Below are 24,732 nucleotides of genomic sequence, written 5' to 3'. Positions count from 1 at the left end.
TCAAATAATTCTATGGGCAAATATGAAATAACTTCAGGTAGTGCTGGGGAATGAGGGAAAGGGATGTCTCTCTGGGCCAGGTTCACACCAGTCCATCTTAATATTCAGGAGCGGAGCTCATTTTGCAAGTTAAAAAACTAATTTCCAAATAAAATTACATAGTAAATTTCACATGCTGAAACCTATTTTGTTTGCTGTAATATCTCATAGTGAAGAAAGAACATTAAATGCACAGTTCAGAAAACATCTTTATGATCCATTACACATGGAAGATTTCCCAGGAACATGAGAAAACATAGTTAAGCACCACATAATATGTTTATTTAGCAGATTTAAAATGTTTTAATGTACCAATTTCATTCCCTTCTACTACCCAATTATGCTATGCTGTAGGTACAGCAATCAGTTACTTCCCTATAAAACAACTATGGATGATTAATCCTAGGCTGGACTGATCATTACTTTGAATTTAGAGCATGCTTTGTCTTCACTTTTATGTCCTCTTAATTCCCCCTACTGCAAAATGCAGCAAAGTATTCCAGAGGAATTTGCACTTTAGTAGCATCTAAATGTCAGTGAGTTGTGCTTCACAATGTCTCTGTAATGGCTATAAGATCATTAAATCACCTCATAAATAAGCAATGCTTTAAAGAAATAATGCAAATGTGATGGCAAAATAATAAACCACTGATATGCCATTACTTTAAGGCTATTCTTAAAAGCTTAGGCATTTGGTGGTACAGTGGAACACACAGAGTGAAGCAGGATTACTTGGGCAGGAATTCCTCTTCCCAACAACTGGCCATATGCAAAGGGCACAGAGTCACAATGAGGTTCATGCACTGACCTGGTTCTTTTCATGGACAGAACAGAAAGCACTGAGCAGCACCCTAATGATGGGCAAGTGATTATAACGAGCAGCCACATGCAGACAGGTATCTCCTGCCTGCAAACAGAAACAAAGCTCTGAGCATGTAATCACTGTGAGAAAGCCTGTACTCGTCATGATGTTCAGGGATGAAATAATCCTATTAAATGAGAAAGAGCAGTAAACACCACACACCTCCACAGAACAGCAATGCTGTCTTCTCTGCAGTGCAAAGTCTGCTATCATGGGTGGGAAAGTTTAGCAAGAGCTGGGGTCAGGAGAGGTGAGAGCATGAATTCTTTAACCACTGATGGGAAATACTGGAAAAATAAAATGCTGTTTTACTGGTACCACAAACCCGGAGTTAGTTATATTTTCCCATTAAATCTGTTCTTCTGAACCTCAACCCAATGCAATTTGGAATCTCAACTTAGGATTCCACATAATGTAGAAAACATGAGTGGCACCCAGAACAGCATTCCCATGAAGGGTGGCACTTGTGCAGCTGAGCCCAGGAGCTGCACAAAACCCCACAGGTTTCCATTTCTCTGCCTGCTCTGTTACCAAGTTATCAAGCAGGGCAAAAATATCTGGCTTCCTTTTGTAGATTGTTTTTTTCTTCATCAGGCCAGAACCATTATAAAATAGGAGGAAAGCTGTCTGAAACTGAAGCCACCTTGAATCTAGTCATTTGAGAGATAGACACGCCGTATATAAGATCTGCAGATCTGAAGCCTTTCACCATTGTCTGTGCAACAGCAAAACCCTATTTGGCTCCTTCTATCCTTGCTCAAGAGATGGGTACAAGTAGAGCAACGCTCAAAAGCATTCCTGTGCATGGTGTATACAATGGTTGAGTAGTGGGGCTTTTTCAATATAATTTATAATAAAAATCATTGCTTAAAGCCTTTCTGAGTATTTCTACAAGTTAAAGCAATATACCTAAAACAAAGTCACACAGAAATGTTATTTCCAAAACTCACATTATTTTTGAGGTCTGCTCGAGATCCTCCAAGTAACAAAACACGAGTACTCTGGGAATGGCTATTCTGGCAAGCCAGGTGAAGAGGTGTGTTACCTGCCTTAGAGAAATACAGGAAAATATAAAAGCCATATTTAGACAATGGACATAAGCATTAAAATATAAACCCTCACAGATCTTTGCTAAAGAAGATCCGCCCAAGGGTGGGAAGCTGTTGTTTTCCCAAAGATACGAGATGAAGGAACCCAGAGACTGAAATCTCTGCTTCAATGGCTTACCTGGGATATAACAAAGGCACAAATAGGACAGTATAATGATATCTGCATTGGTCAAATCTGTTTACAGGAAGAAAGAACTCTAGAAACTGTCTCGTTCATTAGTCTCAAACAGCAGTATTAAATACTTAATTTAAAGAACTGTAATTCTTGTGCTTTGGGTTTCCCCCATGCACAGACGCAAAAAAACAAATTGCCATGCTATAGGATCTTTGATCCCAGTCATGACTGTTGCAGGGTATTGAGCAGACTCCTGTCACAACTCCTGTCTCCTTACAATTGTAATGCAAACCAGCTTGAAGTCTGGCTGGGTCTGCAGGTGCTCTCACTGGGCAGGATACAGATTTTAGGCTACCAAGAAGCTTTGGTGTTCAGAAGGCACACCAGTCTCTAGCCAAGATCAGAAGGGAGGGCAAAAAGCCACCCAAGCTGCAGAGAATCACATGCTATGGTTCTTCAAAGAAGAAAATGTGCAGAAGTGGACAGAAATCAAAGAAGTGCTGGCTTGTGTATTATCTTTCTAACACAGTGAACTATTTTATTGGTCTGACAAGTTTTTCTGGCATAATTTCGTTTTTGTTGGTCTGAAAACATTCAGGGTTTTTGGCTCTTGGGAGCTAGAAATTAAATCACCTCAGGTGAAAAGATTTACCAGGCTTACTACGCTGTCTGTTCACCTCGATTTTGTCCTTTGATTTGTCCCCTTTGCTTTCAAGACACAGATCAAAGCTGCAGGGTTTGAATTACAAAAGCCAACTCTTAGATGTGGTCTTAGGTCTTCACTTCCATATTATAGACCTGAATATGTGTGTCAGCCTCTAAGTTGTGGCAGACACAAACATTTCTCTTCTCAGCTAAACTGTGTTTAAGTGTCAATTTTTTTCCCTCACAGGTTTATCTCTGAAAAGCCTCTGCAATGCCTTTATCATTTGGTGTTTGGCAGGTTGGCCCTGGTGGGAAGGCAGAGGTCCTGTGCAGCAGGTGAGGACTTCAGTTCTGGGAGAATGGCAGTGCCAAGGTCAGAGCTCAGAGTGGCTCATCTGGCTCATCTCCCATGGGGTGACAAATCTCTCACCAACTTCTGAGAGGGAGAGAAGCTCCAAGTTGTACCAGTCTGGGAATCTTCACTGAAATGTACAGACTGATGAAGAATCTAAAAATAAGGATCTATGACTGATCTCACTGGATGATCTGTCAAAGCAGAAAAGGTTTTATTAAGCCAACGTAAATGAAAATAAACTGCTTCTCCAGGGTGACTACTGTGCAGGAGAAATACAGCTACCCAAAACACAGTGTCAAATTCTTCCCATCTTCTGGTGCTTCACAGGTTTGGCAAATCTAGAAGCCCATATCTGTCCCATCCATCCAAAATCACACAATACCCAGGTGTAAGTGAACAGCCCGTGGGATGCTCCTGCCCATGGCACTCAACCCTGGCTGCCAGAAAAGCTGACAGAATGATAATGCCTTGTCATCAGTAACACAAAAAGCTGACAGAACAGAGAAACCATTTTGGGATTATGTGGACTTAAGCTCTTAATTTTTCTTGAAAACAAAGGTAAAAGCAGGTGCAAGCATGCATGATTCCCACATTTTTCAGCAGCTCCAGACAATATATCTTGTCCATTAAAAACCACCCAAAGAGTAAAATGCAAAGGGCAAGACATCAAAGACTAGCACAGGAGCTGCTCAGGCAGTATTTAAGTTTGCCAGTCATATTTCAGCCATCAACCCTGCTGAGCTGTTTTGTGCACATACTTTCCCAGAGAGGTTGCCTCCAGCTGACATAAACTGGATTGTAAGCTAAATCTTCTAATTCCCTGAGGCACCCAAGCATGCAGGATAACCAGACTTGCATCTCAAGCCCACATCTTCGTACAGAAGTGTATGTGTATACACAGACAGGCGTATCCAGGGACAGCAGCAAAATGGTTCACAAGCTTACAGTCAAGCATGAGAGAAGTTTTCTAAAATATCCTTGATACAAATCTAGGTGGACATTACAGCAAAAGTAATTACAGTAAATAAAAATTGGTAGTCGAAGTAATACAAAAGAAGGAATACACATAAAATAATATCAAAGATGATGGAATTGCAGACCACAAAGTCACCCCAACTGTGCAAATATATGCTTCTATAGTGCCTATACACTCGTGCACATACAGAAACACTGTGCCCAAGCATCATGTCTTTTTACTCTAAACCTTAGGCTTTGACCAGCTGTCTCCTTTCTTTCCCAGCCCTGTTTCAGTTGTTGTTTTAGAGACACATTTACCAAAAATGCTCAGAGATCCCCTAAAGCACTCCCAAAGCCCTCTCCCTGTCACACAGGGCAGAGCTGTCCAAACCCTGACTCTGCTCACACCGTGGGCTGCTACCACCATTTCCTGGACTATTCCATTAACTTCTGAATTACTGAATTGAAGTGCCCCTCAGTTATAACAATTAGAGTGGAACTAAAACCCTTTACTTTGTTATTCTTTCCTCTAAATGGCTCTCAAGGTATTATAAATACCAAAAGGAACATAATCCAGGTTCATTACAAAATTCTGTGAAGAGACTATGATGATATATTAGGAAAAACTTAGTAACAAAAGACACATTTTTTTTGTTTCCCCCTGTGGCTTACATTCCTTTGGCTGTTTAATTTCTGAAAAAAAAAAACAGGTTTTCAATACCTTTTTCTTATTAGTACAATTGATTTCCATTTTAAATCACACCAATCACAATGAATCTCCTCAGTATAAATTAGAGCACCATGGAGATTTCCACAGGAATGGCAGTGTTCCTCAGCTGTAATTAATGTATCATTCAACGCGTTATTGAGTTTCTCCTGCGTCAGCTGTCAAAATATGAATTTCCTAATGCCTGTGGATGAACCATCCAGGCATGATAAATGAAAAGAAAAAGAAGAAAAAAGTCCCACTAAGAGCTGGCCCCCCACCTGCTGAGAAATGGCATGGCCAGAAATCCCCAGTTCTGAGAATCAGCCACCTTAGACCAGAACTGAAAGCTCCTCCTGCATGGGTCTCACCTTGTTCTTGGCAAGAACGTTGGCTCCTGCTTTAACAAGCACTTTGGCAGACTGACTGAATCCATGCCAACAAGCCTCATGAAGAGCAGTGTTCCCATCCTGAGGAGCACACACACAAGAGCAGAATGTTAGGGGCTGTATAACCAACCTACTCTCTTAAAAGTATTTTTGTTTCTACTAGCTTATTTTCTATCTTATTCTTATAAGAGGGTAAGAACATTGCTATTTGTCTGGAACTTGAAATTAGTTATATTTACTCCTAAATTAAACTTACAGTCTGGGATTCTCAAGTTTCTGGGATAATCATTGGAACTGTGCAGCCTTTTGCGTAGGGTGTAGTATGGCTGTACATTCCTTTAATTCATCCCTTAATGAGCTGAGAACAGACTCTTAAACCAAAAACTATCAGCCTAATATTAGAAGCATAACTAAACCAGTAATTTGTATTAAAGAGATGGTACAGGTTTTTTTTCCAATGTAATTGTTCCAATTACTCCTGAAGCATCAGACACTTACTAAGGAGTATGAACTTTTTCTCTGAGACCTTAACATTACTGACTGCCAAAGCTGCCATTCCACAGGGCTTTTGTTTTGTTTGTTACCTTGTCTTGTCTGTCCAAAGCACAGCCCTCTTGAATGAGAGTTGCTATTATGTCAGTGTTCCCTACAACAGCAGCCCGGTGCAGTGCTGTCTGGTCACCCTGCAAAAAGAAGCACATTTGTAATTGGTACAATTCCCACCTCACTTTGACTTAATGCAAATGCAGACAACACACACAGGGGCTGCATCTTCAACACACATACTGATTAAATCCAAGCTGTCTTTGAAAACAGTCCCCCTAAACAACTACCATAGAAGTTTCCAAGATTAATGAAGTTATTGCATGTATCAGAGCTACAAACCATTTACAGAAGTTTGCAAGTCATCACAATCCCATATACAGTGCTGAAGCATTCCAAAAACATGGCAGTGTCAGAAGGCAGTGAATTGGACACATTTGGCTCTACGTGTCTAACAGTCATCAGTGTCTGTAGGGAACTAAAGGGAATTACAGGCTGTCGTAATTCATCATCATGATCCTCCAGGACTTACACTAACTGGATAAGGCTCTCCTGCTCTGGCTCTGATTGCTCCATCAGCCCTGCTTAGGATAAGGAGCACGAGATGAGATTGGTCTCTTCAGCACCTCTGATGAATTTACCAATTACTGCAAAGAGTGGAGGCAACTTTACCATGAGAACCACAACTGCAGGATCATCCACGTGTTCCACTCAAGCAACTGAGCCATCCTGAAGTCCAAATGACTTTCCTTTCTCTTTGACTTGCCACATAGCAGCAGCAAGCAAGTCTCCTACATCAGTTTATTTCCTTTAAGGTTTCCAAAAGAAACTGTGCTGATGTGGTCATCTTGTCTGACTGCCCATCTATCTCCTCTCTAACAACTGCTGAACCCATTTGCTGAGCTAGAGAGCCCAAGGTCAGTTTCCAGAATTCTTCTAGAAACTGAAGACTCGGGAAACTTAAACCACTGTCCCTGCCCATCAGGGATTATCTATGTTTTTATGTACATGTTGGTAGAACCTGATAAAAGAGAGGCAAGAGAAGGATTTGTGAAGTGGCGTGTAGGGATGTAAGACAGGGATCAGTGGGAAAATGAGCTGCAGTAGCTCCACTGCTGCCACAACAACTGGTCTTGGCTTTCCTTTGAAGTTGCTTTGAACCAGGAATGCCAAAGCACAGCCTGAATCCAGGAACAGAGACAGGCTTCAAAGCTGCACACAGACTTGTTTGGGATTAATAAACAGATTTGGAATCCAATCCATTTCTGCTTATCTAGGTGATGGTCACCACAAACACACACAGGGCAGAGATATGCCATGTGTCCTAAAAAAGCTTGCAGGAAATCAAGTCCTAAATAGACACAAAATTTCTCTGGTAAAATTCTTCATCAGATAATAGCATATTATATTAAATACTGAAATCAGAGGAATTTCTTTATTTTTTATTCTAGAGTGTCCAAGTCTTTAGATAACTGGCTTATTTGAACAATTTGTTCTCAAAGGCAATTAGCAGCTGACTTAAAAATTGCTCTTGGTGGGGTTCTTTTGTGCTAAAGACACCAAAATAGTTATTAATCTACAAAAAAAAATGAGCATTGCCAACCACAACCTTTCAGTAATCCCTACCAGTAAATCATTAAATTGGCTTATAATAATGAAGTTGATTTTAAAAAATAGTGTTGAAGGTGCTTTTTAAAAGCCTCCTATCTATTTTTTGTTGTTGTTTCTAGAGGTTAGGTATTTTTACTTTTGTTCTTGTGACTGGAAATATATTTTAGAGGATTTCAGCAAAGGCAGTAAAGCTTCCAGGAAGTGGAAACAAAAAGAATTGGAAAACTGACAGCATGGCAAGTGCTCTGAACTTATGTATTTGTTCCAAATTCAAAGACAACCAAAATGTTATGGAAAATGTCCAAATTATACCATCTCACAAGTACAAATGTCAAATAGTTACTGGTTACTATGACTACATGGAAATTTGCTCACCAGCAAACTAAGGAAGAATTTTATATCTCATTTTTTATAATGGCACAGCTACTGTTACTGCAGTAGTGAGTCATGTGGGACAGTGCAAAAATCATTTTATCTGACTATCATGAAGTGGAAAGTAATCTGCCAACCCACCCTGCCAAGTGGCATTGATGCACCAGCAAATCCACAGAAGATATTATAAAACAGACTAAAACAAAATGGCAACTGCCATTGCAGTGGATGGAATCTGAACAGTAAATGATTGGCTCCTGCTGCTTTACATTTGGGAAAATTACTGTGGAGAAGGCAAATTTGGGGCAGAAATGAATTGTACAGAATTTGGTTTGTAATTAAGGATCTTCCTACTGGGACAGTTTAAATCAAGGCTGCTCCTGTCCCCACATCACAGTAAGCGCAGCGAGGTCAAAGAACATTCAGCTTTTGGGGCTTTGTTGATATGACAGCTACTTCTAACAGCATCTCATTTAAATTAATTCATTTCAATTTTATACAAACATTTGTCTGTTTGGAAAGTGGGCTTCACACCTCACAGCTGCAAGACCAGGTCCCCCTTGGTAATCCCAACCCATATGGTGGGGGGCCATACACTGGGGATGCAGAGCAGCCCTGGGACAGCTTCAGCCATGCCTAAGCTTTGTCCCACAATACATTCTGGTCCCTGAAACAGACGTAGGTAAAGGGACACAAGTTCTGCAAATGGCAGGCTCAAGTGCCTCCTGCCCTAGGTATGGGCTTTGGTTATGACACCTTCCCTACACGAGCAGCCAAGAGTAAGGTCCAACCCACACCCTGACTGGACAAAATGAGCACCTCATCCATGTAACAGGGAGTGTCAAAAGATAGCTCAAATCTTGTTTCACCAACTGAGGCACCTCCCAGTGAAGAGAGAGCACGTATCATTGTCCTGGTGAGGGTCTGTCCCTGCCAGCACCAGATCCCTCAGTCAGTAGGACAGGGCAGCACCTGGTCCACTGTTCCCTTACACCTCAGCACAAATAGTCACCTTAAAGTGCTGTGGAAGCTGAACCACCAGGTTGTGATGGCTTCTGTGTGACAGCCACTGAGCAACCCAGCCATGGAGAGCACAGCCATCCAGCCATCCTATAAATAACAGTGCCTGCACCACTGCACTCTAACCTGCCTTCCCTTCCCATCAGCAGAGGAGCAAATCCCTGCCTTGCCTTTCACGGAGTCCAAGGAAACGGATGAGTTGTGGTTTTTTCACAGCATGAATTTTCAGGCAGTGTAATCACAGACTTGTGTACCTTTTATTAATTACTGAAATAAATGTCTCTGGAAGCACTCACTACAATTCTGTCTTTAGCAAAGCATTAGGGGTCTGTTCCAGAGGCTCAGAGAGCAATTACATCGGTAAATGCGTATTAACCATCCAGACTATTATGTTGGGCACAATTTATGATTCTGTTTCCAAGAGATTTATGCCTTAGGAACAGACTGCAGATCAGTAGCAATGAAGAGAGACAATTCCAGAGCTGTGTCACAGAAACATGACCTTGACAGAAACAACAGTCTGCCCAAATGCAGATGTGGGCCCAAAGCCAAAAAGCCTTAAGTGAGGCTCGTCAGAAGTAAGGCACTAAGGTCTACACTGGTGAATCTTAAACCCCCTTCCTCAGACTCTGCCTAGCCCTGAAGGCAGCTCAAACTCAGGGAATTCTACTCCAAGATGTCCATGCCCTGGACATGTCAGCTTGCAAGGCAGGTACAGGGCACTGCATCAGGGTGGCACAGCACACCCTGGCCCTGCACAGCCCCACTGCAGGCAGCTCCCCTCCTCTCTCTGGCCCTGAGAGAGCTCTTGCCACACACCTCATGGAAGCAGATCCAGGCATGTTGCAGGTACAGACACCACCCTTCAAAATAAAGCCAGTGAAGGAAGTGGCCACTGGTTTTTCCACAGTAGCCCAGAGACAGCAGTGCTCAGTCATTTTGTCTTGCCCAGGCAGCACTGCAGTGTTGAAAGTTCTCCAGTTTTAGGAAAAAATCTTGGTATTCATTGGGATAGTAAGAGGCTGACACTTGGAGACTGGGATAGAAATCTGCATGCACTGATGCAGAGGATGCAGAACTGCACATCTGAGAGCTCTACCTGTAACAGGGTTCCTGCACAGCAGCAGGTACATTTCAAGAGGGGAGAACCAGGCTCTTTACAGAGGGCTTAAACACCTGCTTTCAGGAGAGGCTTACAGGCTGGGAGTCCTGAAGAAAGGCAGACACCTAAATCTTGATTTTTCCTCATGGACTCTGGCATTACCCTTTCTTTAGCACTGTTCTGTTGGCATGGCTGTTGGCATTTGCTCAGTGTACTGATGTTTGCAACTATTTCCCTGAGCTTCCTCATGTGCTATCCTAAAACAGTGGATGTAACCACTGGGACCAGGCACTTGGAAACAGGGCAGGTATCTATTTACATCTGAAGTTTACCCCAAGAGAACGAAACAACAAAGTGACTTCCAATACAGTCTCAGGTAGACTTCTGACAGCTCTCCTGAATTACTGGAGTCTCTCTTACAGACTCTACAGACCCAAATAAGTGAGATTTGGTTTACATTAGTTTGTAGTAAACATTAATTTTTCCTTTCTCTGATTTAAAAAAACCCAAACTATAACCACATTTTTTCCTGGCCATTCCTGTTCTCCAGAGCATCCAACAGTTGTACAATCTCCTTTAAAGCCCTTCTCCCATGTGACACTTTGCCTCCTCACTTCTGTGTTTGCAGAAATCAACAGAGTATCTGGCTGCTGGAGAACTGCACCAAAATCACAGAAACATAGAATGGTTTGGGTTGGAAGGGACCCTAAATATCACCTGGTTCCAACTCCCTTCCCATAAGCAGGGACACCTTCCTCTAGACCAGGGTGCCCCATCCAGCCTGGCCTTGTACACTTCCAGTGATAGAGCATCCACAACTTTGGCCAACCAAAAAATAAACAACCAAAACAACCAGAAAAAACTCATGGCTTCAATCCCTGATACAAAGTGCTGAACAGCACTTGTAAGGTCATATAATATAAAATCAAGTCACTACATTCACAGTAGAAGAATCAAAATACTCTAAAGTTAAAATATAACCAAGTGTTAAATACTCGCAGGAGCCTACAAGCATATGTGGATATCCTGAAGCAGCTGTACACAAAGGGAACTGAATATGCTCTCAGGTTTCTCAGTGTTCCTGTGCTGCTCTCCTCTTTTGCTACAGAGAGGCAGTCGTGATACGCAGTTAAGAACAACTTCATTCTTGCACAATAAATGATGATGCATGACCAGCAGAAGTGATCAAGGCATGAAAAATAATCATGAACAAAACAAATTACAGCCTAAATGAAATGGGACCACAGGAATAAGCCACTTTGCACATTCCCATTCAGCTAGAAATTATTATGAACCCTGGGCTATTGTTCCATTTGAAACTAATTTTCTGCTTCTTAAACTGGAGCTTCCAGAAGGGAAGTTTCGGGGCCTTTGCCCTTTGTTTTAACTGAGCTTGTTTTCCCAGCTATTCTCAAGGGTGCAGGCAGGGCAGGAGAGGATGCAGAGCACAGAGCACCAAGCAGCCATGCAGCGCAGAGGGAGCTCAGCCTGCACCAGGGCTCGCAGCATGCACCGCAACCGGGCAGGCGCAGCGCAGGGGGGATGCACAAGAGCTCTAACCTCCTTCTCTCTTTCTGATCTTCTAGGTTCCTTCCTAGCCCTTCTCTTCTGGTTTCTCTTATTTTTTTCATCCTTGATTTCCTTCACCGGGACAATTTTCTCCTGTACTATTCCTGAGGCGTGTGCTGTATGGACACTCATGGACCACTCAGAGATGGCACTGGGATCCCAGTAGGAGCTGGCAGCATTGGCAGGGAGAAGGAAGGAGTCAGCTCCTGGAGTGGCATATTCTACAGAGCTGGACTCCACCGGCTGAAATTCATAATAATCCCACTCCAGGCCACTGGAGGTCATTCTTCAACTAATTCTTAAGGCTCTTACCGTGTTTAGGGAATATATCTGTAGAACATGAAAGGGAGCATTTTAATCTCTCCGAAACAATTAGCAGCTTTTAAGTTTCTGCTTATCATCTGGCAAATAAAAAATTGTTCTTGAATTTGATTAAAACTCAAAAATTAAGAGTTTTGGTTTCTCTTGTTATTTTGAAAAATAAAATGTAGGTCATAATTTTGGATTTTTTTGTGCTATCACAACAATGCCATAGACCAAAATCAAAAAAATAATCTGCATTTCAATTAAATACAATACTCCCCACTCTTACAGGTGTTTTCATATCTGAATCTAAATCCACATTCCTGGAAAACAGCAAGGAAACATACAGATGTTAATCAACACTTGAGACTAAGATGCCTTCACTGCCACATAAGCACACAGTAAAAATGACTGAAGGCATAATCAAGAGATTGCAACTAAAAGACACTACAAACATTCTGTGGGGCATAAACTGTAAAAATTAGTTATACAAGGAGAAGCCATAAGCTGAGAACCTTCTTGAAGACCTATGTAAAAGGAAAGCAGAAATATTTTAGTTAATACCTATTGCAAGCAAAAATCTTCATTTGGAGTTTTAGACTTCCTCCTTCTACAAGACAAATCCAAACACACCCTTTGAAATTCAGAAATGCCTGAGGCTCTCCTCAATCCCAACCAAATTACTACTACACCTAAATACAGAGCTACACATCAGAATATATTTTAAAGATTCAGTATCTATGAATCCAGTATGCAGCTACTCTGCCCATATTAATCACCACATGTAGAAGCAGTATCCAATTGTGAACAAAGGCCCTAAGCTCATAAGACAGTAAGTCATCTATGAGCTGAGTATTTCCACAAGTGCAGGACTCTTCACTGACCTGAAATGATGCTAAACACTGATTTACTGTTTTCTAACATGGCTATCACATTTACATATAAACAGCATAGACTTTATTCCTAGATGATTAAAACAAATGAACCAGACTTATTCCAAAAACAGTTTCCACAGAAACTCAATTTCACCAAATCAGTGGAATCTCTTGCTTTCTTAAAGCATCACTTTTCTCAGGAAAACTGGCTGTATTTGTAAAGTGTCTGCAATTTTGTCTTAAATACCTAATGAACCATTTCTGCTGGGAGAAGTGAAAAAGCATACCCAGGACACATCTGGATAAACTGATTCTCCCATTGCACTTGCAAATCTGCTCCATTTCAGATGGGCACAGGGAAAGAATAAAGAACAGGGAACAAATTTTCTTCCTAGAAAAACAAGTTTCCCTGCAGAAAGCTGGCCACATCAGTACCCCAGTCCCAAGCTCGTCAGGCAGACTGCTCACGTCTCCCAAGCAATCAGCTACTCAGCAGCAGAAAAAGAAACCAGTTTTCCAGATGCTACAGACTTTTAACTCTCTAGATGTAAACAAATGCCCAAAGGTATTTTTAAAAGGCACCTAGACATTTCCTGTGTCCTTCTACCAGTCATATAGGTGGCTCTACTAACACCTTTGGGCCTCTATGGCCTTTGAAGGCTCTCCACCTTATGTATTTCAGGAGAAAAAAGCAACCCTACCACCAACTTCTTCCAGCATGCCATCAGAAGTCAGCAATTAATTTTAAGAAATCATGGTTATTCAACTGCTACTGCACATTTCAGCATATACCTTTTTTCAGCAGTGAGGGTACTAAAACCACATAACCTGTCACTCCAAAGTGCCTTAAAGCCCAGTCCTAGATTAGAACTCTTATAGAAACCCAAGAAATTCCAGCAATTTACGTGTTTTACCAAATGAACACAAACTACCATGTGCTAAATTCAAAGCTGGCTGTTGTGCTGATGCCGCAGCACACACCACCTCAGAGATGTGAGCACCCCCACATGGAGCATGGTGCCATCATCAGCATGGTCTCCCCATGGCACAGCACTGTGCTGTGGGCAGCTGCTCTGGATGCTGAGGGATGTGCCTACTCAAAAAGCATCTCCCACTCCAGGCAAACCCAAAAATTGGTTGTGTCCCCTACCTGATGTCCTCCAGCAGGTTCCCACAATGAACTCCTAGAGCATTTTTGCCAGAAGCAGCAGATGATGACTCTCACACAGCCTGGCACAAGCAGAGCTCTTATAAAGCTCTGCAGCTTGAATGAGAGCACTGAGCCATTCACTGAAAACCACCACATTTTACATTGTTTCCCATGCTCTTTTGCATCTCTAATAGAGGTTACGTCTCCGAATTGGAAAATAGAGACAGATTTTGTTTCCATTTAATCCCACTTCAAAGAAGTGAGTGTCTACTGTTATTTGTAAATCACCTTTTCCCCTCCACCCCAAGTTAGAAGGTTGTGTCTACTTACATCATCCTGAATATCCAGATCACAACCTGCCTTCAACAAAACCTGGACAACGTGGAGATGACCTTTGTAGGCAGCAAGATGCAGGGGGGTCCGGCCATGCTATGAATGAGAAGAAAATAATAATACCTTAAGATTAATCTTTTGGCATGGTAGTTTAGAATAGTTTTATCTCCTTTTCATCATTCTTCTCTTTGTACCTCACTGTCTGAAACCTGCAGTTGTAGCAAGTGACATGTATTAGTGTGACAAAGGCTTTGCCTTGGTTTTGTGAAAGCTGAAAACTTCTCCTCCACCTTCTGCAACATTTCAATTTACGTTGAAATGTTGACACTCTACAAAAGGGATACTATATTCACATAAGGGTCCTTCCTTACAAATTCAGATCTGGCTCTGTGTCCATACCTAAGCAGAATTCATGACCCTCTTGTTTTTGTCCCTCTGGAGCATGAAACTATCAACTGCTTTCACCTTCCCTCTGTACAGCTAAGTTGCACTAACTGGCTAATTCATATATTGTAATGGGTGCTGTCTTTGCAACAGAGATAAGAATTACTGAGCTGTTGCACATGACAGATGCTCCCCTGAAAATGAATGGAAGGCAGGTAGTCACTCCAAGTGACTTTGTGTGTATGACAATCAACTTCAATTTACAAAAGATCCGCCAGGTTTTTTTAGACAATACTTATTTTTATCTCTCTCTCAGTAAAATCTCAAAGTGAGTGAAACACCTGAAGATCTGTGAAACAACAACACTAAAACTGTTCACTGCAGATTATTTAATGGCAGTAAAGAAAACAGGATTCCAGCAATTGCTAAATTCACAAAGTGTCTTCCCAAAGAATGCTGGTTTCTCCACTAGGCATTTTGTGAGGGTCACATTAAAAGTCGCATGACTCTTCACCTGTATTTATTATAAATCTTCACTACTGGTGCTGTTGTCAATTTTTCCACCCAATGATTTATCCTGCAAAGGAGCATAAACAGCCCTGACACATCAACCACAGAAGGGGCAAACACTTCAAGAGTTGTCTGACTATTGGCTTGAAGTACACAGAAAACAACCATTGGCTCTCCGAGGTTTTAAGCAACTTCTTCACAAAGAAAACTACTTCAAGTATGTAATAAACCAAGCTCAAGACGAGATTGTTTTCATACAGCAAACGCCACACCCACATACCTGGTAAAGCCTTGTTCACTTGGCCTTTTCAGAGAAAAAGGAAAAACACTGTTGGAATCAACACAATGGTTTGTGTCATTACTGATTAGTTGTGCTGTGCTTCAGAAACACTAAGTGTTGATCAACTGTCCAACATTATTGACTTAAAGGGGCAGATCTGAGGACAAAATTCTCCCTCACACTATGGCACGTGGATCTCTCAAAACCTGAATGTTGTCCCCTGCTGGCAGCAGCAGTTCATTCCCATGACAGAAATTTCCATTCTTGCCCTGCTAAAGGTGTAGGAAGGGCTCATTTTTGTTGTCACCACTGCCCCTGGGCACCATCCAGCCTGGGTGCCTCTGGCTCTATCTGGCCACAGGTCCCTAAAATCCTGTCCCTTTATTGAAGGGCATTGACCTGCACTGACCACACTTTCTTCTCTATCAGCCTGGAGGAGAGCCAGGGGTATGTTGTTGTTCCAGCTAACTCAATAGCAGGAGGCATAAAATGCCCAGGCAATAGAGGGATAAAAAGATAAAAAGAAAGGGGAGAAAAAAGAATAAAATAAAATTTTTGTAAAATACTAAATTGAAAAACCATTCCCAACAATGAACAGTATGTTTGGATTATGAATATTATGAATCAGCACATTCAGATTTACGGGAACTGACTTTCTACATTCCTTAATGACAATAAGTAAATCACCTAATCCAGGCATCCATCTCACTTCCTGGAAGGTTATTAATACACCATGAAAACAATTTATAGCAATCTGTGCATGGAGAAGGAAAAATCCCAAACAAACCCACCTTGAAGCCAGCTCATGTGCTTTAAAAAGAAACCATTAACAACATGAATGCATATTCCAGCAGGGAAACGTTCTGATAAGACAACCAGCTCTAACCACCACAAAAATGCTGACATGCAGTTAAAGGTACTGTGTTAAAAGCAAGCTATGAAAGCAGAATAGGAGTTTATTTGAATACAAGGGACATATTTTCCTCACCAAGCACACCTTCCTGGGCAACTGCCACATGAACGATGCCTGCTGGCATGGCTGAACTGGAAGACTACAGGATCATTTTCAATCCTTTTTTATTCAGATTCTCTATCCAGAAAGATAGGTTGAGAGGCATCTCACCTACTGAAAAACCCTAAAGAGAGGCCTTCAGGAACCAGAGTTTCTGCACACATGCAGTCCTTGAGTTCTTGCTACTTTAGGGGGACACTGTAAACAAAAACTGACACTAACCAGGAAAGGAGACTGGGAAGGAAGATCAGTTCCAGCTTATTACACTGATTAGAGTCTCAGGGTTTTGGAAGAGCACTGATCATCTCAAGATTAATCACAACCCTACAAGAACCAGCAGTGCCAGATATTCTTCCCAGCAACCCCGAAATGAGAGCAGAGATGGGTGGTACAGCTGGACACTGTTCCAGTGTGGGCAATGCAAACACTTGGAAAAACATCAAATCCCCCCACAAATACACTTACACACAGGTATGGATGTACATACACATGCACACACCAATCCAGAACAAACTGTGAGGAAGATACAAGGCAAGTTGGGTGCCACTTGTGCTGTGATGACAAATTTGGAGCAGAGCAAGCTTTGGAGACAAACACTGAACAAGTCCATGCCACAGCAGCAAGTCAGGGCTGCTCTTGCCTTCATGTCTTCAAGTCAAACCACCAGCCCACCAAGTTTTTCTCTCACATCGATTCATCCTACCCAAAATATACAGGGTGCAGGAAGATGAAGGCAGACAGACAAAACTCCCTCTGTGTCTCTCCTCCATAAACACATTCTGCACTGAAGGCAGCAGCAAAGAGGAAGAGGGAGTTTATCTGAATATACATAAGGGAAAGCAAACATACAAACCAGAGTGTCTCCTAGATGCTCGCTTCAAGGACACAACACCAAACCCAGGGACTTTCTACATGCAGATTACTGACTTAGAAGCTTGTGAGCTGTGCCAAATATAAACTGTAATGTTTTGGGGGTTATTACAAATACAAATGAGACACTGCTGCAACTTGGGATTAATGAACCAATAAACCAGTCATTCATATGTAAAAAAAAAAAAGCAGCAATTTGGACTCCTATTCAAATGTAAACAATTGCTCCATCAGGCAACAAATCATACAAATGGCCCTGTGTCACGGACTTATTGACAAAATAAATGGGACCCATTGGGGCTGAGGCTGCAGCTCCCGGGCACTGTGACACGCTGCTGTAGCTGTGGGGTGCATGGGTCACAGCCAAGCACTGCAAACAGCCACGGGAAATTCAGCATAAAATGCAAGGGTAGGGTTCTGTTTGCATTAAATCTGCTCTCCAGCTTCCAGATATTGACAGGCAGCTGTCAATACACAGCACTTAAAGGCAGAATCCTCCCAGCACTGCTGCCATGCACTCCACAACCAAACCCATACAGGGGGCCTTAGCACTGTAAGCTCCATGATCCTTCCTTGTGTTTAGCTATGTGTAGGTGCTTTTCTGCAGGTACATCCAGTTCTCCATCTCACCCTACTCTTGTGGTGCACAAGGACTGTTATTTATTCATCCATTCTGCACTCATGAAAAACATGCCTGTCCACATTTTATTGGAAAAGCCTGAAAGCAAAATCCAAGTCCTGTCACATTGTTCACACTGATAATTTGTTGGACTGTTCTCCATGAATAACCTGCTCACTCAAGTCAGCAGAAAGCTTCTCATTGACCTCAAGAGGCATTCAGCAAGTTCCTAAGTGTTTCTTAGTTCCTTTTAATTTATCTTTATTTATTGTTTAAAACAGACACAAATAGCTTTTCAAACTGAAGGAGTGAAAAAATGTGAAAGCACCAAAACAGATTTATTTTTTTGCTTCTGTCTTAGCTTAAAAAAGAAGAAAAAGAGAGAATGCTTTAAAGAACTCAACATGCTCTGAAGCTGACTTAAAGTAGCCCAGCGTTACAGAAGTGCTGCCATATGTTGTATTCATAACATGACTATTTCAGAAGTTAAATCAAACAATTACTGAATCAAAACAGAAGCACTACCTTTTCCATTTCTTTAGGGCTTTTTTTTCTGAATAATCATCCATTCTCTGCAGAATTCAATTTTAAAGCTATGATCAATGCAGGAGCCTGCTCCAGCACAAGTTTCTCATGGAATTCACTGGAATCTTTCAGGCATCCACCTACTCTGGGATGGGTCTGTCTCCATGGGCTGCAGGAAATCTCAGCTCCACCATATGAAGCAGTTCCTCCCCCTCCACCACTAACCTTGGAGTCTGCACTGTTCCTCTCACATGTTCTCACTGCTGCTCCCCAGCTATGATTACATCTTTTCTGTAACATTTTTTTCTTCCTTCTTAAATACGTTGGAGTTACCACCATTGCTGACTGGCCAGGCCTTGACCAGCAGCACATCCATCCTGGAGCCACCTGCCAGGGGCTCTACCAGACCTGGGGAAGCTTTTGGCAGCTTCTCACAGAAACCACACCCGTAGCCCTTCCTGCTACCAAAACCTGGCCATGCCAACCCAATACCCTCAGGAAAAGGACAACAGCATCCTGGGAGGACAGCAAGGCACATCAGCTCAGTAATAGTCCCAGGGCTGTTGTGCCAAAGATGCAGCTGTCAGTAATTTCACTAAAAGAGAGCTCTAAAAAAAGACTGAAAGAAGGGACCAACTTTCTTGCTTTCTTCTTCATACCTTTGAAGACAAAAAGGTGTAAAAATGGAAACTATCTCTGTCACATCAGGCAGAGCAGCGACAGAGCACCCTGACCAAGCAGGTGCCCTTTGGGAAGCGCAGAGCCACAAGGCCTCTGCTGAGCACCTGCCCTGGGCCTCAGCCCCACATGGCTGGTGGCAGAGGTCCAGCAGCACCACGAGTGCCCAGTGCCTGTGCCACGCAGTGCCACCAGCCCCCTCCCACTGTGGGCTCCCTGATGGCACACTGCCAGCACCTGCGGGACCTAGAGGCCATCAGCTGCTCTTTGCGTATTTTAAAAGGCCCCAAATCTGGAATGAGCCTGAGTCTCCCTCACTGGAGTCAGAGGATGTGCACATTTCCATACTGATTCCACCTGCAGAGATGCCTTGCTGGTAATGCTGTAAAAATGAAATAAGTGCATCCTCACCATAATGCTGAAGTCAGCACCTGGACATGTGTGTGTGCATTCTCCATTGGATTTTGTTTCTCTCCTATTCTTCCTCTTTTCTTTTGAAATCATCTACCCAGAAGTGACAAAAATGAAAAACTATTTTGCAGATGAATTGTTGCTTACTGAAGCAATAATTAACCACATCATATGACCTTACATACAGGACAGAACCAGAACTGGACAAGTCAGCTATAAGGCATTTACTAGTAAATGGTTTGTTACAGAAAATATCCTTCAATTTTCTTAAGATATGCTTGATTAATTCTTTTTTAATAAAGAACTCTAGAATTTATCTCTAGATCCTGGACACTTTAATCTGTGGCTCTGTGGTGTGATTCACAACAATTAGTCTGTGCTTACAGATGTGGATCAGAAATACATTTAAAGCCTGCTGTGATGGGGGAACTTTTTCCCTCCAAAAAGCTTTGTCTCCATGTATCTTCCACCAATAAAATGCAGAGAATTCAGCAGGAAGTTTGGTTGACAATGACCAAATCCATTTTTTTCTTTTTTGGAAGCACACCCCTGTAATTTGTAATTAGGCAGAACAAACTGTAAACTACTAATGAAAGCAGAAGACATACAGGTAAACCAGATATAAGGCAGGCACATGGATAAATTTATTTTTATGCTTCATTGTGCAATGTGTTTTATCTTGGGGGAGAAGAGGGTTCTGGTTTTCAATTTATCTGAAAGCTTGGTCTATTTTACTGCACTACAAAAATTCTGCCATCTAATTTCCATTCTAAAATTAAGAACCTCTATCCTGAAAGTTGTTCTTATTTTGCGCTTGTTCTGCTTAGTAGAAAACTGCACAAGAACCTGTTGCTAAAAAGCCCCTCCAGATTTCCTGTTTCAATATATTTGAGTCTAATTTATACATCCTCACTCTTGTGACAACGTTGTCTTTAACTTTAAACAGATCTTTCCCCTTCCAGCCTTTGTGTGTGTCATCAGATTAGCAAACCAAGCTATTCCAGGGAATGTTTCATAGGCAGATCTGCACATGCTCTCCCTGTGCAGCTGGCAGGCTGGGTGAAAGCCAGATGCAAACTCCAGCTGCGCACACCTGGACAGGACATCACAGAGCCTGGATGGATGGGCTCTGGTGAGGGCACCAGGTTGGTCTCAGGCCTCTTGGTTGGCACTGAGCTCAGCTCTCTGTGGCTGATGGTGTGGGAGCAGTCAGAGTCTGTGAGCCTCCAAAAGGCCCCATTCACACAGCCCTGGCTGCTCCTCTGTGTGCACCCCTCCACAGTCCTGCAGACCTGGCTTCATCTCTTCTGAGCTGGGCTTCTCACCAGGCCACCCAAGCAGCTCATCTGTCCTGTCTGTCAGTGTGCTGGGATGCACCACAAGGACAACAGGGACAGCTCTGGTCATCTTCCCTCTCTGGCTCCACGGGATGACCCACAACTTCTAGGAAAGAATTGCAACAGTGCTGTAGTAGCTGGTGAGCTACAGGCATGGCATCAGAGCTCATAGCTCTCCAGCATGGCTGGCAAGCACATGTCTCCACAGAAACACCAGCACTTTGCACCTGGCCACAATTTTGCTGTGAAATGAGCTTTGTTTTAATTTTCCACACAGGGCAGAACAACAAAGCAAGGGAGCCACCTATGTCATATAGGAAAGAAAACCTTGTCAAATCTAGGAAATCTGCATTATATCAAATTAACCTGGTTTTGTGTTTCAAAGTCAAATCTACACTATTTGTTTCTTATTCTAATTAGCAGAGGTCCCTGAGCAGCCTCAAAGCTCATCATCTTAAAAAAAAACCCCAAAACAAGCAAACAAAAGAAAACACAGCCACAAAACCCTGAGCTACCATTCAGGTATGTGTAAGTCAGTATTTCCTGGTCTATTGCTGACTACCTTTAAAAGTTTTTCAGCTACAGAGCTTCTTGGAGAACAGAAGCAAACAGCTGCCTATGTTGGAGTATTCATGCTTATAACATCTGGGCTTTATATCCACCAGCAAGTTTTATTTTGGCAAACAAAACTTAAAAGCACAGGTTGTCCTTGGATCACTCCAGCTTTCAAAATAAGCATTATCTACAACTCAAACACTGTGAGGGGACTGAAAACAACTGTCACTGACAGATAAGCATTCTGTCTTTTCCTCTTTTTATCAAATGTGCTTTCTATCTGTAAATATTAGCTTCCATACATATGTAATGTTCAAAACCAATATGGAAACACAAATATAAGTAGGTGGGAGGGCAAACAACAGTTCATCAAAACAGTATGCCCCAAATTTTATGTTACAGGTCAAAAGATTTTACTTACCTAGCTATTTTAAGGTATTTTGCTGATCAAACCTTCTCTGCAACAGGCAATTACATCTCATCTTTTCTAAGAGTATTATTTATAACATGTTGAGAATTAGGAACAGGTGAATATCAGTTTGAATTCACTTATATCTAAGCAGAAATCCTTTGACTCTGACTTTTCTGTCAAAGGTACAGGGAACACAATTTGCAAACCCCAAGCTTGGAACTGACTAAGGGATTACACAAAACAAACCAATGAAGAGGTTGGGTGAAAGTGAGGCTGCTGCACCAAGAGACTTCAGCAGCAAGAAACAGTTTCTGCATCCCTTTACCCTGCCACAAGAGGTGGCTTTTCCCCATCCCCTCACCCAGGGAGACGGATGCCCTGACCCGCCTTCCCTTGACAGTGATGAATCGCTCCATTCATCAGGTCACACGCTGTTCAAAAGTCAATGCATGCTTTGAAAAATGTTGCTCCCCTCTGTCTGTATCACTGTGTTTGCAAGGACTCAGTGTTGATCACAGCTGCACCCACTGCAAAGGGTATAAACAGAGACGTACACTATACTACAAATCTGTGTGAGCTATTAAGTGCAAACTTTAAGGAAATCTGAACACTAACTTCAGTCACATTCAGATTGGAAAAGCTAGGAGGGCATTTTCACAGACAATGGTCTAGAAGAGTTACATTAGTTCCCAGGGTTTTGCAAAGCGTTTTTCTCTGGTTACCTTGGTAACTGCTACCTTGGCACCCCTGTTGATAAGCTGCACCACATTCTCCACTTGGCCTTTGTAGGCAGCTACAAGCAGGCGTTCTGAAAGCACGGCGACCACATCCTGCTGGCTCATGAATTAGGAGAGAAAGGTTTTCACGTTTCTTCAGTCCAAAAACAAAGGCTTGGGATCAGTTCAAGCAGCATGCAGGCAGGCGAGGAAGGATTCCAGCTCCCTGGACAGTGATGCTATTGCTATGCCATCCATTGGACCTATGGATCAGAAAACAACACTGCTGTCAGGCAGCTTTCAGAAACAGAGCACTACAGCAGCTCCTCCCTGAGCGTTCATCTTGGCATTGGCTTGGGAGGGGAGCACAGAAACTCCTCAGAACCTCCTGAAGACACTGCACTTCTGTTGCAAGGTGGAGGGATGTAGACAGTAGCACAAAAATCCTTGAACTTTCTGAGAGCTTAACTCTCAGCCTAACTTCCATTTGTGTGGTCCCCTTTCATCCTCTCTCCCCCCACCAGGTTTCCTGGTCTTTAATTAGCCAAGGGTGGGTTAACTCCTGTTGGCCAAAGGAACAAGAATAGGTTATAGTTACTGGCTGCTGATATACATATACAAACCTCTGCCCTGGAAAGATTGAGTGCAGTCAGCAATTAAAGGCAGCTGACTGTTCCCTAACGAGTATAAAATGCTTCACAGCCTCCCCTGAACCATCCCAAGGACACCTCTGGGAAAGATCACAGCCTGCTATTGGGAAACACTCATCTTTGCTGTCACTGAGAAATTATGTTCTCCCCATCAAGCTGACATCATTCCCCACTGATTCCAGAAACAACTCAGATTTAGCACTCATCATGCAAACTGTGAGTATGTTTGTCTCCCCAGGCTTCACTGACCCATCCAATGAGCCATCAGAGCTGAAAAGAGTTTTCTGATATAATTACAGAAAATGTCTCCACTGGTCACTTTGAGCTGTGGGATCCAGAATCTGCCTAGTTTGGGAAGATTTCAGCTTTATTTGTGCTTTTCTCACTTTAGCATGTAATTGTTTCAGCACAGGAAAAACACCTTCAAGATATCCAGCGTATTTACAAATTATCTGCCCTGCCCTCTTGAAATATCACTGCACTGGCCCTTAACAGCCACCAGTACAAAACACTCTATATAGTCAAAGAGTAATAGGTACAGGGTCCTGGATGATCCTGGAGATCAATACTGGAATACAATGTCTTTCACCCTTATGTTATCCTTTAAATCCATCTCAGAACAGCTATAACTACAAGTGTAGGTTAATTTGTAGTAGTAGAAGGCAACATAATTCAATTTGCACTCCTAAGGTGATTTATATTAGCAAATCTTAGAATGCTTTATGAGCTTTATTTCTTATAACACCCTTTGAAGTGAGCAATATGCAGGAGAATATTACATGCATCTTAGAAAAAGGCCCTAGAAAGCACAGAGAAGTTACTGCTTTCTCTGAGGTCAATAGAAAGTTATGCCAAAGCCAGTAAAAACTCCAGGTAGCTGATTCTTGATTTCGAAGTATAAGCATTAGGCAAGGCCATCTCCATTTAAAAGATTCAAGTTAGCTTTTCCTCACCTTTCTCTTCCTTTCTAAATGTTTGGAGCAAGGTGGAAATAGCTACACATTTATTTAGAGAAACCAGACAAAGAGTTTCTGGGCCTCAAAGTCAGCATAACATAGGACAACAGAGGGGTGGTGCTGTACCCTGTGCCACTGGACTGTTTCACCTACACCCTCAGTGTAATGGACACAGTTTGTACCCTGGTAAAATGAAAAAATAGGGAAGATGAAAGCAAAACCCTCCCTTCACTAGCACATCATACCCTGCTCCTCTGGCAGAGTGCTGTATACATTATAGTACAAACCATTTTAAAAGTGACACAGATGGCCTATACTTAGTAATTTGAACTGTAACAAACAAGTTTCAATCTTACCTCCTCAAGTATTTGATTTCCAGTGACTCCTGCGTCCAAAGCAAGTGGAACACCCACCCTCCCTCCATACCTCCCACCACCCGCCCATGCTCCCAGTCCCCTGCTCCCAACATCCCTGAGTCTCCCATCACATCCCAAATGGAGCTTCCATAACCCAGGAGCACACCCCACAGCTCCCCTCCGTGACCAGGACACAGTGCAGGGCACACCTCACAACAGGGAGCTCCTCAGGCAGAGGATGGGGTGTGTCTGTGCCAGCGCCTGCCTGGGCAGTGATAGTTTCCAGGTGAACTGTGCCATCACTTGTTTCGCCCCAGCCTTACCCCTAAGATGCCTGCCAACACTTTGGCTGGAGGCATGTACACTGACATCTTAAAACACCTCTGGTCAGAACCTGCTTGGTTTT

General features: G+C 42.5%; 1 protein-coding gene across 1 annotated transcript in view; it reads right to left on the bottom strand.

The window, feature by feature from the left end:
• ANKRD6 (ankyrin repeat domain 6) overlaps positions 1–24,732 on the bottom strand; it is an 84,816-nt gene that overhangs the window by 10,992 nt on the left and 49,092 nt on the right. The window contains exons 4-9 of the mRNA XM_059467732.1: positions 22,371–22,627; positions 14,053–14,151; positions 5,762–5,860; positions 5,160–5,258; positions 1,852–1,950; positions 848–946 (exon numbers count right to left, since the gene is read on the bottom strand). Coding sequence (XP_059323715.1) covers positions 848–946; positions 1,852–1,950; positions 5,160–5,258; positions 5,762–5,860; positions 14,053–14,151; positions 22,371–22,490 — 615 coding nt within the window. The 5' untranslated portion in view covers positions 22,491–22,627. The remainder of the gene's footprint in view (positions 1–847; positions 947–1,851; positions 1,951–5,159; positions 5,259–5,761; positions 5,861–14,052; positions 14,152–22,370; positions 22,628–24,732) is intronic.

This window comes from Ammospiza nelsoni, chromosome 3 (assembly GCF_027579445.1).
Source record: "Ammospiza nelsoni isolate bAmmNel1 chromosome 3, bAmmNel1.pri, whole genome shotgun sequence".
NCBI lineage: Eukaryota > Metazoa > Chordata > Aves > Passeriformes > Passerellidae > Ammospiza > Ammospiza nelsoni.
Note: the sequence above shows the minus strand (reverse complement) of the source record. Positions and strands in the feature narration are given on the sequence as shown.